This window comes from Haliaeetus albicilla, chromosome Z (genome assembly GCF_947461875.1).
Source record: "Haliaeetus albicilla chromosome Z, bHalAlb1.1, whole genome shotgun sequence".
Lineage (NCBI taxonomy): Eukaryota > Metazoa > Chordata > Aves > Accipitriformes > Accipitridae > Haliaeetus > Haliaeetus albicilla.
Window position 1 is genome coordinate 49,409,557 of NC_091516.1, and position 19,235 is coordinate 49,428,791.

The window sequence follows — 19,235 nt, forward strand, 5'->3', positions numbered from 1 at the left end:
CAGTTTCTTACAGTTTAGGTAAGCTATAGCTAATTAGAATGAGATTGTTAATGTGTGGTCTCGCTGCTTCAGGTTTAATTACTTTGCAAATACTCATTAAAATATCTTGGCTGTTTCTGAGGGTGATTTACAGGAAATAAACTCAGTTTGTCAGTGTTAAAAATACCTTTTTTGTATATTTTTAAAGATTCTTTGATATTAAATTTGAGAGCTGATGATAAGTCAGAGATTAAGAAATATATTATGAGCACCTTGGAATTTACATTGACTTACGTTGAACTAAAGATGCATAAAGGCCGCTTCAGTGTTCCAGTTAGAGCCCTCTTCTTAAAGAATTTAAAATGCAGATGCTGCCTGCACCTATGGTTTATGGTAGTGCCAGAAAACGAATGGATCTTGTAACTTGCACTGGTTGGTACTAGTATTTACAGGTCATGTATTGTTAGAGAAGAACATGTTAATAAAAGGAAAAAAAAACCCCATGTATTAAGTAAGGATAAAGTACATATGTATTTTTGTTTTACTATGTGGGCTTTTTTTTATTATATGGTTCCAAATCAATGTCCTTTTAAAATAATAGGTATTTCAGGAGAACTGAGAATTATGTCTTTTGTTTTTAGGGTGCAAAAGAATTTCAGTTCTCCTTACAGTTAACAATAGTGTTATTTAAACTAATTGTATGAAATATTTAAGGAATTACAGAATTTGTCAGCAGTTAAACTGATATGAGGTAGCTCAATCCCACTGATGTTGACACTTATTGTTTTTTTTCAGTAGAGTCTCAGCCCCTATCTTTTGTTTAAAAAAAATCCAGGAGTCTACATTCCACATTCTCTAGTAATTCAATTATCGTACCAATTTGCTAGTTTTCATTGGAGATACTACTTTTTCTCCTAGGACAAGAAGGACAAAGTCTCAAGATTTGACACTATACGTCATTCCATCGCTGGAATTATAAGGTCTCCAAAATCCATGTTGGGCTCATCGTCGGTAAGTGGTATCAATACTGCGTTGTTGTACTACATACTGTTATTTTTACAGCTTAAGTAGGATTTTTTTCTGAAGCATCATGCATTTCCATCTACATGGATAAAAATTACATTAAAATAATGTTACAAAAATGCTGTTCTGATTGATAAGCAGACGTGGTAATATCGTGGCATAATAGTATTGTCAGTACAACTTGTTGCACTTCAGGGAAAAAAAAGAATTTGTATGTTCTTTGCAGGTCCCAGGCTTGTGCTATACTTTTAAGAGTACTCTTCCCAGTGAGTCTGATTTACTGAAAATACAGTGTAGTATGATATTCTGTAGTAGGTCAGATGGTCATGCATGTTTTGCCCATTGTTGCAATAATTATATTCCCCATATCTGTTACAAAGGCACCAGTATATAAGCATATTAGTAGTAGTAGTAGTAGTAGTAGTAGTATTACTACTAATGCTACTACTACTTCCTCAATACCTGGTACTATTTAAGTAATCAGGTATTACACATCTTGCTTCAATCCCCACTGAAAATGGTTGTTGAGAATCTCTTACTTTTAGTTGGCTTTTGTTCAGGTTCCTTAATGGATGGACAAACTTTTGTTTCTTTTGCTTTTGTATTACCTCTGATTGATTTCATATAGACGCTTGCAAGACTAATTAGAATTCCTGAGCACCTACTTAGGGGGGTGTCAGATTTTACTTGAAAACCTTCCTCCTGAAGTGGAACGTGTGATCATCCTAACCCTCCCAACAACAAAAAAACCCATAAAACCCAACACTCCCCCTGCAAAACCCAAACAAACAAAACCCCCAACCTCCACCCCCCCCAAACCCCCCAAAATAAGCCCCCAAAAGCTGGGCAGAAATTTTAAAGCTTTTTAAAACTGCCTTTTAATTGTGATCTTGTCACTGAAACATTAGCTCAAAATAGCATTTTTGGGAAAACTTTAGAATGAATGGGACTTCTAGACTTCTATTTTATGCTGCAGGATTGCATCCGAAGACCCGTTAAAGAAACTTTAAGCTAAACAATATTCAAAATGTGTGGAAGAGATTACAATTGCATATATATGTATAAATATATATGCATACATATATGTGTATATACATGTGTATACATAGGAAAATTGTACATAGTGATAAAGGAATGGAATAATACATATGATAATGAGATAAAATTAGGACAGGAAGGCTTTTCCTATGAAAAATGTGGAAGTTGCACGACATATTTGAAGAGTAGTTGGAAAAACCCTGCTAAAATATTGAAGTATCCCTGGAGATAAACAAAATCTCCACATTATCATTATCTTTGGTTTATAAAACTTATAATTGATGTAAAAATGCAACATTTCATAATAAAAGCATATTAAAACGTAAATTGCTATGACCTCTGTTCTTTGTGTAGATGAGACATAGCCTTCAACTTTGTCTATTTGTATATGTTATACAACTTGCTATGATTCTTTTTAAAAAATAACAACACTACCTAAAACTGCTTCAGAGAAAAATTGGAAGAGAAAAAAATTTCAAGAAGAGGATCAAGATAAAATATTGAAGATGAAATCAGGGGAAGTCAATGTCAAAATTTTCATTGGCTTTAATTAAAGTATCATGTTAAGTAACCGATGTGCCTCATTTTATTTTCCTTACAATCTATATCACTATCAATTCCATGGAAGCTGATGTAAACCTGGGTGTAGATATATGGTAGGTAGGCTTGCTGAAGCCTTGGAATATGTTTGGGAGAAGTAAGATCGGAACTGGGTCACCTGAGGCAGGAAGTAAAATCTGAGTAACAAATGTACTCTTGTACAAATGTACCTATCATTTAAATAAGCTTCAAAGTCAGAATATATAAACCTATCAATTTTCAGTTTTGCTTTGTGTTTTGATTTAGCAATTTCTTGTGTGTTAGAAAAGCTAACCATGTATATACAGCTAAAATTTGCTTCCCAAATTCGTAATTAGCTCTTAATGTGGTCAGCTGCTCAGCTTTTTCCTGCTGACAATTACATAACCATGCTTATTGCTAAATATATAAACTGGCACTTAAAACTTATTATCCATCAATGAAGTATGCTAAGTGATTACTGAAGTTGTATTATAAAATAATAATAACATACATAAAAGAATTTGCTATTTTTTTAAATAGACCAATACAAAAAAGGGTCTTGAAGCAGAGCAGGAAAAGGACTGGTACTGATCCTCTGATGGAGTATAGTCTAAAAATGTGATGTTAACTACCTGTTTTTATATTATATGTTTCAAGTATATTGAAACTTTAAAAGCAGAGCCACATCTTGGTTTAAATGTAGTGCTATTCTAAAAACACTGTCCCATATTTAATTGGTGGGAGAAGTTGAATTTTGTGTGTAGTTAGAGAAAACAAATTTTTTTTCTGTCATCTGAAGAAAGTCATAGAGAAACCCTGTACTTCCCAAAAGCAGCCAGGACTTTAACTGTTACTTATGTGTTGGGACTTAAATGCTTTACATGTTCTCAGAATGAGAAGGTAAAGGGTAATATAGGGAAAAAGTATATAGTTTGAAGAAAAAACAGCAAGGTTAGGGATTCAGGTGGCTTCTCCTGGACAAAATGCAAGCCAGTTTTCTATAATAGCAAGAGACATAAGTTTAATCGAATGAGGAGAGAAAATACAAGAAAAGGGGCAACTTTCGTGTACCTCTAATGCAGTGCTATGAAGGAACTGAATGAAGAGTCTGAATGAATTGCATCATGAATGCCAGCTTCTGCCCTTCTGCCTATTTTTTTTGCCACTGAGGCATTTGAACTTGTTACAGATATCTGTTATTGTTTATAGGATAACCTTTTTATTGTTCGTAGGATAATAAGTGGAATTGATGTTGGTTTCATAGGGTATATTAGCATGTGGGAATGAGTCAGGTACACTTAGGCTAAAGGCAGGATATTCCACAGGGAATTGTCTCAAATTATCAACCTACATTTATTGCTTTACTTTCTTATCTGTGTCTGTGCCCCTCTTCTACACTGGGAGAGAAAAAATGTCTTGACAAAATGTTTTGTTTGCTTGAAGATGGAAAATAAGGAAGTATGCAAAGTTTGAGCTCAGAATATATGTGAAAATACAATATTGAGTAAGCTATTAGTTTAATAAAATATCATTCCCATTATTATTTTCTTTTCATTGACAGCATAAGTACAGGAATAATATGTCATCTTTTGGAATTAGAAATAATACATTTCTGTTTGCTCAGTTTTTCTCTTGAATAAGAGCAGCAGCTGGGGACTGCTTCATTCTACTGTTGGAGGAAAACTGCTGTCTCAATGGATTGTTAAATAGGGAGAGAGAAGGGGGCTCAGACTAAGTGAAGAGGACAGTACTGTGTCGATGAGGAGCATGATGAAGTATATGAGGGCATTTCCCTCCTCTCAGAAGGAAAAGTGTGATGAAATTTATAAAGGCACACACCCTCCCACCTGCCCCACCTCCAAATAACCCATGAGCAAAATATGGCAATAAATGGAAATCTTGAAGGAAAAAGAAAAGAAAAAAAAAAGAGAGGGCTTGGGAGGGAGAGCAGAAATTCAACAGTATGAGTTCCTTCTGTTTGATTTTGTTAATTGTTTATTTTTAGCTTCCACTCCAATTAAGAACAAAGATCTTAGAAAAATATTTCATTTAAGCTATTGAATCACTACGTGCCTCTGTAAGTGTGTACATACAAATGAGCAACAGATCTCATCCCCCAAGTGAAACTGTAAAACATTGAATTGCATCTTGTTTTTTCAGGTATCTTAATAGTCATATTAAGTTGCTTAATGATATTTAAACTCAGTAGAGTTTAAAGGAAAAAGGCGGGAATTTAATTTTGTGCTAGTAGCTTTTTTTCCTGTACCTTCCTTAAAGACTAACCTTTCTTGTGTTTAAACCATTTAATTCTAACTGTGAAATGCCGTAGAAACATTAGCACTAAGTGATGTGAACTGAGTTGAAATCTATATTAAAATGAATGCATATCTTGCACTTGTACTGTTCTTTCTTGGCTTTCGGCTATTTTTTCTTTCAAAGCCAGTGAGGGTGAAAATTGTATCATATGTTGAAGTCAGAAGACTTGTTCATAAAAATAATGCCATTTTAATAACAATCAAAACGTGAATAATTACGACTTTTTTCGTCAGAGAAACCACCTTGATTATGATTGCGCCACAGTATATGACAAAAGTAGAGGTATGTGTAAGGTAGGAGACAATCAGCAGAGGATACTTTGTGCAATTTTCATTGTTTCCGTCTAAAGTAATAAATACTAGGTTAACCAAATTCAAAAGAAAGTGGAAGATTGCTGTTAGAGGCATAAACAATGCCATAGTTGGCAATGTCTAAAATGCTCTGTTGTTCTTCCATAAGCTTTTTCTCTGTCATAAAGGCTTTTAAGATATTTTATTCTGGGATGTGATCATGGTTCTCTGAATAGTGACTCAGACTTGACCCAGTTCAAACATAAGCAGGAGTTATTATCTGGTGGCTTCCTCTTCAGTAAGCTATAAAATGAGTCTCATGTAATATTTTTTATTTTTTTTTAACCTTCCTTTGTGAAGACCATGAACTAGTTTATTGACCTTGAACTGTCCTTTTATGCTTAGAAACATTTCCTCTCAAGTAGAAATGTGTTTTGGTGGCAAAGGCTTTGCTACTCTGAACCCTTTAACATTTCTTGATAGCATAGCAGAGGTCTGGGTTTTCTGTTGAGTCAAAATTGGCATCTTTGAACAATAAATGTTCAAGTAAATAACATTGTCTAACATCCTGAAAGCTATTTTTTCTTTTAGGAATTTCTGAAAGAGAATGACATGGTGTCGTTTAACAGTGATGGACAGCTCTGATCTCAGATGTATTTAACTGTTGATGAACTTGAAATATATGACTGCCTTCTTGGCCAAACAATATCTTGGGCTTTTAGTACTTCACTGTGCTGATAAACACAGGACCTTGGAGTACATCTTTTGCTCCTAAAAACTCTATGACTGTGCACTTTATTTTCAAGCTGTTGTTATTTCTTACATAGTCCTTCCTAGCTCTGAATCTGTAATAGAGCAAAATCTGTAATAGAGCATACTTGCTCTTTCTAGTGATGAGTCTATTGGTTGCAGTGTTGGCCTCAAATCTCATGTCTGAAATTATCCTTCATACAGGCCCAGGGCTCTAGATCCCAGTGTTGTTGTCTGAGAATATGAGGCTCTGTCAGGCTCTTAAATATGTCCTCCAGTTTTCCATCAGAATCCTGGACTAAACTAGACCTTTTGAGGTATAACTTAGAAAGGCAGCCAGGAACCCACAGACAAAGGCATTTTTTATACCAGAAACTTTACTGTGAAAGTGCTAAAGAATTACAGATATTTGGAAACAGGAAGTTCTGAGTAGATTCCCTTTCTTGGGTCTACTCATTCCCGCTCTTGAGAGTCCTGAGGTTATTCCTAGTGTTTTTTGGCGTAAGTCATCTTAACCTAAATATCTCCCCAGGAAGACCTTAAATGTGCAGATAGCCTCCACCACGCCCATAGCTGCACCATGTCAATTTTTTCCCTTGCATGCACCAATTGAGTGTTTCCCTTCTCTTTCCCCATCCTCATAGGGGAAATATCCTATCATCCTTGATGATACAAAGAAAAACCTGGTTTTTATCAGGGCAGAGTGGTAGGAGAGGTTAATTCAGAATTGCATGCTTTGTTTGTACCTGTTGGATTGTGCTTAACTGAGGTGTGGGTCTTCATGCTGTTATCTAAAAGGCAGTTCAGCAGGCTTGCCTGGGACACATGCACCTATCTATTCAACTCATGATACACTATGCACTCTCTTATTTTGTTCAGAGCTTTACCACTCTGGCAGTAAGAATTTCTATGAGCTCTGGCACTAACGATTTTGAATGACATACAGCTTAAGTAAGGGCTTGTTTGTCTAGACATAACAAATAAATCTGAAGTGGTCATTAAACAAAATACAAAGTTTTCCTCAGTGTTTTCTTAAACGATGTAAGCTTGTTAATATTAATATGTGAAAATGTAGGTTAAAACTCATTAACTTCCTTTTATGGACAGCGAAAATAATTTCTTACTATCTTTGTGCCTTCAGAAACTCTGTGCTAAAGTTCATACTTTATACCCAGGTGTATATATTGTGCTACAGTGTAAATACTAGGAAAAATGTCTCATAGAGCTATTAATTGATTTGGGATGCAACTGGTAAATTCTGTGAAAACAATTTATCCAATTCAAATGCTTTGTATAAATCAATTTCTTGTGTTCTTCCACCCGAGAAGTTTCTGTCTGTATAAAGAAATGGTTCATTTTGAGTTGTTGTTACTAGCACGTCAGAATGTGTGAGAAAGTTTGTCGATATGGCTTAGGAAAAGTAGCAGGCCAAATGAAAAATATTACATACTTTTGTGGATGTTTCCATCAACTTCTGCTTTTTATATATTAATTTTGTAGGTAATAGAAAAGAAGGTGATCAGTATGCCTTTTGTGTAAATGTAAGAGCGTTGATTTTGTGTGTTAATAGAAACACATAATTTAGATACAGAAATAGAAATTGTTATCATGCTTTTCGTGTAAAAGTAAATTCTAAAAATGTACTATTATAGTAACATTTTTCTTCAATATTTTTCCCAAGTTCTTTGATGTAATTTCAACCACTGAGAAACCATTGGCTGAGCAAGACTGGTATCATGGTGCAATTCCAAGAATAGAAGCCCAGGAGTTGTTAAAACAGCAAGGAGACTTCTTGGTGCGAGAGAGCCACGGGAAACCTGGTGAATATGTCCTTTCTGTGTTTTCAGATGGACAACGGAGACACTTTATCATACAATATGCTGATGTACGTCTCTGATATAGTACTGAATATTCAATGTTAGGAAGTTTATAATTTCAGCTAAGCAATTTAGGATCTACATAATTTGCTATGGTAAATCGCTTTAGCCTTTATATGAAAATGTGAAAGTAGTTGGGAATATTTCCATCAGTGCTGAAATCAGGGGAAAAGGTCATTTGGGGAAACAAAAGTGTGACATTATTCAACATATTTTATCTTATATTGAAAAGCCAAGATATTTCTGTAAATGTTTTGAAATCCAGAACTTGTTACTACTAATTTATGCACATACATTTATTTATTTTTCAATCCATTTTCATAGTTGGTGCTAATTAGGCAGGCTACTCTTAATTTAGACAGTAAATATTCCATTGAATCTTCCTGAAAAATGGAAACATTCACAGAGAAGAAAATAATCTGTGTTGGTTTCTATACAGTTGGGAATTGAAGTCCCTGCTGCACTACAGATGCTTATGTTCTTTTTAGCCCTATGGATATTGTTTTGTTCAGTGTAATACAAACACTTCTGGATGTTGCACAGCATATATGCTTCTAAGGACCAGAATTGATCCCCTTGTTGCTCTAACTTAGGAAGAATTGGTCATTTTAAACAGTATGTTAATTTTTATGTGCCTTTATCCAATGTATTTCCTTGTATTTTTCTTAATGCATTACTTGGGGTTTTTAATGTATGCATTTTTCTTTTTATCTTTCAGAATTTCAAACTCATTCAAAATATGACAGTTCTCATAACATTACTAGAAATTCTTCTTGAAGTATGACATAGCAGCAAATCATTCTCAGTTGGTTCAATAATGCTGCCAAAACATATTTCAGTCTCTTGTAATAAAATCTCCCACATACAGAAAAATACATAAATTTAATCGCATAACGATGTTCACACTGAGGGAATTTCCTTGTCTAAATCCCCAGCTGATGTAGCATGCCTGGGGGAAGTCAATATTGTGCACCTGGTTTATGTCTTTTTAATGAGAGGCAGTGATATTTTTCAAACTTCGTAGATGTTGGAAGGCTTCTGCTTGATCAGTGATTATGGACACTTGTCCAGCTGCAGTTTTCATTAATTCTCACCTAGAGTTTTCCTTGTAGAAGGGAACCTTACACAAAGTCAGTGTTTATTTTATTTTGATTTTATGACCTTAAAGTATTTTGATTTGTCAGAGTGCTGAATGAGAAAATAAGAGCAATAAAATTACCCTTACCTGGACACACAGAGTCTTACAAGATGCTTTGAGCTCCCTGATCTGACCTCGTAGAAATAAATGCATATTGTATACTTGGTGTGGCTGAAATAATTTTCTGTAAATCATTGTATGTGGCAACTAGATCTTCAAAAAATGTAGATTGGACTTTCAAGTCAGTTAAAATAGAGGGGGTTTTTTTGTAAGTATTACTATGAGGCCTACCTGTAAGCTGACTTTTTTGTATTGTTTTTTCCACAAAAAAAATTCAAAAAGCTATCTTTACTTTCATAATTTCACTACTTTCTCTTAGGAATTACATTTGAAATGTAAGACTGATATTGATTAATATTGCATAGCTTGGACAGTCCGAACTTCTTCATGTCACTAGATCTGTCTGCTTGTACATTTAGTGATCAGGCATTATGTTCATCTGCTCTTGGGATTCATTTGTGGCAGATTTTCTTGACAATCATGGAAGTTAAAACTTACTTTCTTAAAGAAATGCAGGACTTCTTATATACTTCTGTGGGGTGAATTTTCTGCATTTATTGTGGAAAAAGCATTGATTGTAAAAAGACAAAAAGCTTTTAGAGCTCTGAAAGGAGTTAGTAGATGGTGGGACTGTTATGGTCATATAACAAGAGGGATTGTATTCATGAACTTTTTGGTAGGGAAGTTTGAGGAGAGTTTGGTGCAAGGGATTTGTTTGTTTGTTTGTTTACATTGGTATGAACTATGTGGAATCAGGTCTCTGACTGGTCAAATCACACTCTTGGATCACTGACAGGAGACCAAACTTGGTCTCCATATAAAGATTTTCTTCTGAATGAAATAATGGAAGGGCAGAGGGGGACATACACCTGTTTTAACAGTGGTCCTTTAGTTGCGTAAGTGTTCTCTCTCTGGTTTTACCATTATTTTAAAGGCTAATAAAACTATGTGTGTGATAAATGAGTTCACCGTTCAGCTTTAAGCATCCAAATTAACTGCTGTCATTCAAGGCTACTGTTGTTTCTCACTGCTGCTTATTTGAGGCTGTGCAATTTTCAAATTGTTGTTTGTTAGTGATCTTAATGGTCAGGGTCCTGTGTAAATGCACAGAATCAAAGACGACTGTCTGCCCTGAAGGTCTTGCATAGATGGCAGCAGATGGGCGCGCAGCTGGGTCTGGGATGAGGACATATAATAGGCAATACTGGTTGTTGTGCTAGGGAGAGTCCGAGGACATCAAGTTTTTTGGATCATCGGCACAGAAAGGAGCTTATTTGAAAGGAATGGGAACTAGTGTTACTGGTCGAAGCTGAGTCACTACTTAATAAGTGAATGAAGTTAAACAACAAAATAAACAACAAAAAGTATTCAGAGTATGAAAACGGATAGCCAGGAATGTTAAAAACGTGACATGCGCAAGCTGTCTTTACCAACAGCGATAACAGATTTCATTTCAGGAAGTTAATGCTTTAACCCGTAAGGAAGAGAAATTTGCAATGCATTGTGAAAGGAATTTAACCCTGGGGGCTAGAAAGACAAAAGTCTGCATGCCAGTGGTAGAGGTTTTCATTGCCCAGTTGTGTAAATGAGCTTGAATCACCTTCTGTGCTTTGAGCTTTTTTAATTGCAGTACTTGTTTACTGTTGCCATTGTCAGGCTGGCTTATGGCAGTTCCTCTCTTGTGGGAAGAATTCTCTAACTGTAGGTGCTGAGTCTTGTATAGGCACAAGACTTTATCCTGTTTCCCAATCAGCTGCAGTGTATAATTTAAGACATTCAGGAGGAATGAAGGCAGAATGTCTTCTTTATTATTTTTTTTTCCCTGTCAAGTGTATGGGCAAAGATAAGTAATGAAAATATATTTTTCCCCCTTAACACCTGAAAGAATGATATGTCATAGCAGTCATTGCTGAGAAAATGTTATGTGCTACTAAGAAAATATTCAGATATTTAATTGTTTCTGTTGTGTTCAATTATGTATCTAAAAAGAAATAAATTCATGAAGTGGGGCCGGGGCGGGGGAGGGGGAGTTTTGTCTTGCCCAGCTTCTGTATGAATTATATACATGACCTGCCTTTAGTTTTAGCCACTGTAGAAACTTCTGGTATTAAAGACCAATCACGCATCTTATACTCTGTGCCAGAGATTTATTAATGTTATCAAACATTGTAAATGCAGTAAGATCTGAGTACGATAATGTTACTTATCTCCTGTTTATTTTATTGTCAGATGTTTATTTTTTAGTTTGTTTCTGTAATTCTTAGAACTTTAAGTAATTAAGAAGTTAGTGTTGTTTTTTCTGGTTTAGAATATTTTTATTTCACTGTCAGAGTTTTGAATTTAACTGTCCTATCTCTTTAAATTAAGAATTTAAAGAAATAGTTTATCATGTTGCCTTAAATGAGTGATGCGGTAATTTTACATTTATTAATTATCATCTTCCTAACTGTCATTCCATTTAATTCAGTAGAAATGCTATTAAATACATCAGGAAAGAAATCTAATTCTGTAAAAGCAAACCTTTCTTTGTTTTGTTACTAGTGAAGGAAGCTTTGTGATGCACTTTCGTAGTTTCTTGTTCAAAATATTCTTATAGAGAAACTATTATTTCCTTTTACCTCCATACAGAATCAGTATCGTTTTGAAGGAACTGGGTTTCCAACTATTCCTCAGCTCATAGAACATCATTACACAACAAAGCAAGTTATTACAAAGAAATCAGGTGTTGTTCTGCTGAATCCTGTTGTGAAGGTAATGCATACATTCCAAGAACTCTATTTAACTGAAAAGAATTTGGGGGGGTTGTATTGTTATTTAAAATAGTTCCTACCCAACTTCTCAGAAGATTTTTCATTCTTGCTTGTTTTGTAGCTCTCTTTTTCTGAGCTTTTTTGACCTTCTTTGCTCTGTGCAACATATTCCTTTAAAATAATGCTGCATCCTGATTCTTATAATAAATCTTTGCTATCTTAAAAGAATGGTGTTCAAAATCTCACAAAAAATCCTCCTACTTTTCTTTTTGGTTTCCCATTTGGATTTCACTACTAAGTAATTGAAAGTAGTAGTTCGTTGCCCCTAAAATTGTGATGAAGAAATTTTTTTCATAAAATGGTGTTCTTTAAGTGGTAAAGTTCTCATGAAATTTGGAAGAGTTATGACAACTCCATTTTTGTCTCTATTTTATATCTCAGAAATAAGTTACACAGACATGGAAAAAGGTATTGTCATTCCACCATCATTGCAAATTTGAAATAAAAATTCCCTTTTTAATGAGTAAGCTATTGCAGAAGGTCTGTCAAGAGGGAAATGAAAAGGGATGGAAGTATTAAACTATATCGCTGTTTAGAAAGCTTAAGAGTCTCCTTGACTTCTTCCAGTAGTTTTGCAGTTAGTATCTACTGAGTTGATACTTCATTCATAAGCCAACTCTTTTCCACCTAAATCTTTGCATTTTAACTATGAGTAAGCCATTTGTTCCTGATTTTTTTTTTAAAAGACTAGTTTCAAGCATGTGTAAAGCACCTTCTGTGTTCTACAAAATTTTAGGAAGCATAACAATTTATATTTCAGAGTTAGATTCCTACTCCAAGGTCCTAGTTCTTTTCTTCTAATAATACGAAGAAATTAAAGTCTGTTCCCTATCTCAAAATCAATGTGATTTTTTTCACACTTATCTGTGCTTACCTGTTTTATGTGATTTTTAAATGTAAAGAATGGGTCTTTGTAATTACATCTTACAGGTTAATGTCTTGCTGATTACCAAATTGACACTTTATTGAACATAAAATATTGCTTAAATTCATTGCAGAACATATGAGACAGCTTAGGACATTATATTTGATGTGTGAATAATTGTATTTTGATATATACTGTTTAAGCTAAAAATAAAGGGCTGTCAAACTCAAAATGAAAACTTTTTGTAGCTGTTTGCAAATTTTTGTCTTTTATAATACCCTACTTGTTTTAAATGTTTAATGTTCTTTCTGTTTCCTGGCTTTTTTTCTGACTTTGTATAATGTACATACTCTGAGAGCAGCCCTGTTTTAGCAAATGTAAAATTATAGTACAGTATGTTACTATATATCAAATGATAACAGAACTTAAGGTTGAACAGGAAAACATCAACTAGAAAGCATCATCTTTTCATTCTCTGTTGTTTACGTTGAAGACAGTGCATTCCCATATTCCTGACATCTTTGTTTCATTTTGCTATCTTTTTTAAAATAAAGTCTTAATTTATGCATAGTTTTGTGTAACTATGTATAGTCAAAGAATTTTTCCAGTACCTATACTATGGAAGACATATGGTCCCAAATTACTTTCCTGATCATTTCTCAGTTACTGTACTTGATCTCATGGCCTTTGAGGTGTAAATGCACATATGGATAGTCTAATCATCATCCCTTGATGATAAGCATGCAGACATGTATGACTGTGTGGTGGGTCTTTCCAGGACTTGAATCCATACCACTATCACTACATTCAGATGTGTCATAACCTCCTTACAAAGTGATGGAGAACAATTTCAAAGATAGACTTTTTTGCTTTTCTGCTGCCACTGGGTGCAGTGTCATGGGCCCACTCCTTTCTGGAGTTCTTGATTTGAGTTAGTCTTGGTATTAACTAAAATTAGTGGAAATATTAGTATTTCCTCTAGGATCATGCTAGTTTTATGACCATTTGGTAGTTGATTTGAGCTGCAGTGCAAAAGTACTTTGACTACTCAGGTTTCCCAAAGTGCTGCACATAATCACTATCTATCCATAAAATCCAATCATACAGGCTCCATTTATTTCGTCGTATGACTGACTTTGTGCTGGTGTGTGTCAGTCTTAATATTCAAGAATATTTCCTTTAGGGTTGATGAACTTTTCAGCTTTCATTCTGATAGGTTACGTAAGGTAATGGAAAGAAGAGTATTGGGTGACAGGAAACTTTATTGTATAGGTTTTTTTAAATATACGTATTACATATATTGTATATAGGCTTTCAAGAATTCATGAAATACGACCTGAATGTCTGATAGCTACTTATACTTTGTGTAAGCTAAAACCAATGTGTACTATACTTTGTGCTTCATGACCAGCAATTTGGACCAAGTAAGACAGCATTGAAAAGGGTGTTAGCTAGATGATTTAAATTGCTTCAGAGCAGCTATTTTAAAAAATATTTAAATTGTTTTGTTTTGTAATACCTTTTGGTCTGAGCTATGATTTCATGATTATTTTAGTTCTCCCATCTGATAAAAACTGGTTGGCAAAAAGTATTTCAGAACTGAGAAAAAGAGCTTTTCTTTTTAATTTGCATGGAGCTCTGGCTTTGATATGGGGAAGTGCAGATATTTTAAGTTATTTTCAGAAATAGCATATGCACTCTGACACCTAGTGTTGGGGGTATTTTATGCATCATGTGCTATTATCAGAGGATCTTTGATCATTTCCTTAAAATTCATTTGACATCTGCAAAGACTGCTTTTTCTTTGTTTGTAATATAGCTGCAAAGCTGTCTTTGACATTTCATGCAATCTGTAATCTTTTTATGCAAATAGTTGTCCCTGTAATAACCTGTTTAGAAAGTGAAAGTTAAATATGACAGAGAACTTCACAGAAAAAAAATTATGCTATGTCATTTGTTTTTGCTTTTCTTCCTTCCCACAGTCATTCATCCCCCTTTACCATATTAGTAAAATTAGCGTTCACCTTCTGTGTCGATGCCCTTGAAAGAACAGTCTTAATTGTGTCACAAAAGGCCTGTCCCACATCCCATTTCATGTAGACCAAATCTGCCTGCTTGGAATTTTAATGATACTGTAGTAATAGAATTTAAATTAGAAAAACTGAGGGCATTAAAAAGATATCTGCAAGTGATTTCTTTAATGGAAAAGTCTCTCATATTTATTTATAATCTTTCAGAAAAAATGGACATTATGTTCTTCAATTTACTATTGATGGAATGACTGATACGTAAAGCCCCTGACTAACTTCAATGCATACCCAAGGACTTTATTAGTAGAAATGCCATTTTAACAGTGTTCTTTGACCTCATGTTGTGGAGGTTTTAAAATTTTCTGAAATACATTTTTTACATTTAAGAAATCTGTATTAAGTTGTGGATATGCTTCAGTTTGACTACTAGAAAAGAGAATCATTGAGGAAATAAGGAATACCATTTTTATTTTGATATATCTGCATTAATCTTTTCACTTGGATCAGAAATATACCTTTGAAGCAAATCTGCCCAGTGCCACTTAGGATGCTATGCTTCCATCATTGAACAGTCTCCTAGGATTCAAACTTTACTCCTTTCAGCTGAAACAAAATAGGAAGATGCACAACTGCTGTTGGGAGGGATTTCAGTCTTCAAAACCAGGAGACATCTAGTCTGAAGCAATGCTTTTCCCCCAAAATGTATTTTTCAGGTCCTCAGCACCAACTGTTTCACTCTGGAGATCTGCTACTTTTTCACTAGTGCTAATGTAGTCCTAGTCTTTGGATCCTCTGTAGTAAATTCAGATTCTGACCTCATGAACAAAAATTAACTGCTACTTTGTCAGATGAGTTAGGCTATGTATTTGTTGCCAGTAACTTTCATTTTAAAATTCTGGATCTATTTTGATGTGATATGGCCTCAAACATTCTCTGTATGTGGAAAAATCATGAACTATAAATAATGTTGAGTGTGATGAATGAAAAGTGTTAAAAAATATGTCTTTCTTAGTAGTGGTTCTAATGTTGATGAATAAGTTTGCAAATTACATGAGAATTCTGTGTGGATCTGATGCTGTCTTGCAAGATACGAGTATGTTAATGAGTAAGACATGGAAAGAAATGATGAAGAAATATAAATTTAAGTGAGAACATAAAGGTAGAGATTCTTTACAAGAAAATGCACTCTTAAAAATCTGACATGACCCTAATTTTTCAGTCACTGAACCAATTTGAGCTGTAGTTTGTATTTAGAAGTCTTCGAGCTCATCTTTCAAAGACGGAAAGCATAAATAATCTATCTACTCCATGTTGCAGCTTCCTAGCAGTATCACAGAACTAATACTGTCTCCTTTAGCAATTAGTTAACATACACTTAGCCATGCAAAACTAGCCAAAAGTTGTTCTCCTGGTTTTTGGCTCCCCTTAGTGTTGACTGGTTTTGCAGGTGTTTGGTTTGGTTTTGCTTTATTTTAGAAAAACAAGCTGAAGTTCACTGTTGTAGACAACATATGTGCTCATGGTGCAGGTGGTGTGTATTTCTCAGGCCTGCAAGGATGGCATGGAGGAATTGAAGGAGGATGCTAAATAACCTCACTTTCAGACAAGCCTTCTTAGGCCTGTCATGTCCTAATTTCTCAGGACGACGCCTCAGGTTTGCTGATTCCCAGGTCAGGATTAAGGTAAAACAACACCAGGGATCCTTTAAGTCACAAAATTCAATTTTCATTTGCTCACAACAAGAGTCGGCATGCTCACCACCAAAATCGGTATGCTCACCGCAAAATCGGCACGAAACCATGTCGGTAAGCGATGTAACGTGTGCTAACCATGCATCACCAGACATATACCACAGGCCTTGCTTATCTGGGAATCGGTTCAGGGAGGACCACAAGGAGAGCCCTCCCGTTGAGTCAGGAGGTTCAGAGCGGACCCCCTTGCTTTCTAGACTCCGTCTCAGAGAGGAGCCCAGGGGCGGCTGGATCCGCTCCGAGTCCCAGACTTGGTCAGCAGTTTGTGCCTGAAGGGATGAGGTGTAGGGATTATGGAAAAGGAAAAGGGAGAGGGAGAGAGGGAGAGAAGAGAAAGATTTCGCCGGCCCTGGGTCCAGCGTTGGTCTAGTCGGCCCGCAGGCATGAGCACGTGGGTCTCCAGTTTGTGTCCTCGTTATCATCTTTTCCCCTCCTTGGGGCGGGCACCGAACTCCTCAGGCCCGTTAGGTGTCCCGATCAGTTTATGAGCCTTTGGGCTTGGGGGTCGCCTGGGGAGCAACCTCCCCCTCCCTGGAGAAGTGATCTTTTGCCATGCACGGTGAGCTGCCCTGCTCAGCTGACCCAAAGCAGCGTTCTCGGAACAGGGAGCTGCGCACCCTCCGGCACGGCCTCCCCCTCCTGCTGCTGGTGGCCGGTGCTGATCGGCTGCTTCTCACCTGCCGCTCCTTGCTGGGCTGAGGTAGTCCTCAAGCAGAACTTGCCCCACCACGGTGTTTGAGACATTAACGCTTTCAGTCTCTCACAAGGCCTGCTGAGAGAAGTTGAAGAGAAGCAGAAACTTAGCAAGGAGACTTTCAAGTTTGTCGCAAAGTAGTCCTGTCACTCAGTTAGAGATTTTCATCTTGTGACAGGAGAGAATTAAGATACTGAAAAGGGAGACAACTGCAGTAACAGTGCTGCCTTTTAGGAAGATCATCTTGCATTTATTTGACCTGAGGACAGGTCTTTAGGAGCAGAAATCTCAGCTGAAAGGAAGAAGCAGGCTATAGCAGTGAGCCGTTCAGTTACTGCAATTTGTAGGTTTGTAGCTCCAAAAAGGATCCCACTGTGAATTACCTGCATGGTACCCATGCATCTGGCCAGGCTTGTAGGAATGCTGAGAAGCACCTGGTGGTTGTGGTCTCTGTGTGTTAATTTTTGGCCCAAAGCTGTAATTCCCATGAGCATGATTAAAGTCTTGATACATGCATTTTCAAGTGTTAAAATGCATCTTTTATTTTCTTTAAGGAAATTAAATCCATAATGAGAAGTGAGGATCTGTAATATGTAAAAGATGTACTTACAGAAAATGACTATATTTATTGCCTAAGCATGAAATGAATCTTTTGCCACTTATTTGCCATTCAGTATTATGGTGATCACACAGAAGGCCTGATTCATATGTCAGTGAAATTAGCAGTATTTTTTTTAGGATATTTTAGGCAGATTTTAGGTAGGTTCTTTAGTTTAATTCTGGAATCTAAAGAAAAGCCTGCAGCTATTGATATTTTATAACAGACTTTTGTATCTTAATATTAGAGATGCATTTCAGTTATGTTCCTATTTCCCCAGAATTTAGACGTGTTACAGGATTTGCTCTTAAGTTTTTTTTAGCAGAGGGGGTGTTGCGTTAAAGCATAACAAAGTTTGGCAGAAGATAAATCCCCTTGCATTCCAGCTTGTCCTCAGATGTCCTAGGGGCTGGGGGTGGCTAGGTTTAAATTCTGAGTGATGTCCTATTCAACACTATAAGTCCCGTTGCGTTCAATATGTTGAGCTATCACGATGACGGATGCACTCGTAGCATGCTGTGCTCTCAGCTTAGCCGCGTTCAACACATGAGAATTACCAGACTTAGGGAGTTTGGTTGCGTTAACGAACTATCATGGCTAGATTAATGAGCAGCGCAGTTTATTAAAGCAACAGTACAGGTTCTTTTGGATTGCCGGTGATAAATACACTGTCTGCAAAGCACATGCAAATAATAATACAGTCGACTGTAAACACACTAAATTATGGAAAAACTCTCTAGAGATTTCTAAGTTTCCTGCGGAAGCACTCAGTATAACCAAGGGTTTGAATCTTACCCAACAGGCGTCCCTATGGCGTGGAAGAGAGATTCAGCCCGTCAACTGATCCCAGGAGTCAGCGATGTCCTCCTGACTTGTCTATGATGGTGTCTTCCGTAGCATTCCTCCTCTCTTGAGCCCTTTTATATTTCCTTATTTTTTAGGTAGAGCTTGACTGACTCTAGTCATACATACCTTTATTATGACTGGTGTAAAATCTCCTTGCTTTACTTTTAAAGGTATATGCTAGAGAAAATTCAGAGTACATGCTCAGTGAGGAGTGGTTGCACCTTGCAGGTGGGTAGCTTTTGGGATGGAGGTGTGTTTTGGTATGTTAATGAGATTATAGTGAGCAAAGTTCCATGTCAGTACTCCAGAATGGGGCACTTATGATATAAATCAGAAGTAGGGCAGTAGGTTGACAGAGCCCCCCATTATGTCACCTCCTTGCTTAAGTGGATTCAGTGCAGGGACCTTCCATTCTTGTTGCTATCATTCCAGTTCCCCATCCCTGTGATGATATCACAGAGCCTGGCCATGGTGTCTCCACTCTGCTCCACCCTCCGTGTTGTTTCTCTTAGAGTCAGCACACCAAGCTCCCCTGTTGTTGCTAACATCTAAGGTTGCAGGTTATATTGCTTTGGGAATTATTAATGGAACAGATTTTGTGTACATCCA

At 36.2% G+C, this 19,235-nt stretch overlaps 1 protein-coding gene across 6 annotated transcripts in view; it reads left to right on the forward strand.

Annotated features, from left to right (window-relative positions):
* Positions 1-19,235, forward strand: part of FER (FER tyrosine kinase) — a 196,135-nt gene that overhangs the window by 82,546 nt on the left and 94,354 nt on the right. For 5 of the 6 annotated variants that reach the window (XM_069775943.1, XM_069775947.1, XM_069775944.1 and 2 more), the window contains 3 exons: positions 898-990; positions 7,639-7,842; positions 11,661-11,783. In XM_069775943.1, the coding sequence (XP_069632044.1) occupies positions 898-990; positions 7,639-7,842; positions 11,661-11,783 (420 nt within the window). The remainder of the gene's footprint in view (positions 1-897; positions 991-7,638; positions 7,843-11,660; positions 11,784-19,235) is intronic. The other variant, XR_011323162.1, reaches the window with a different exon arrangement.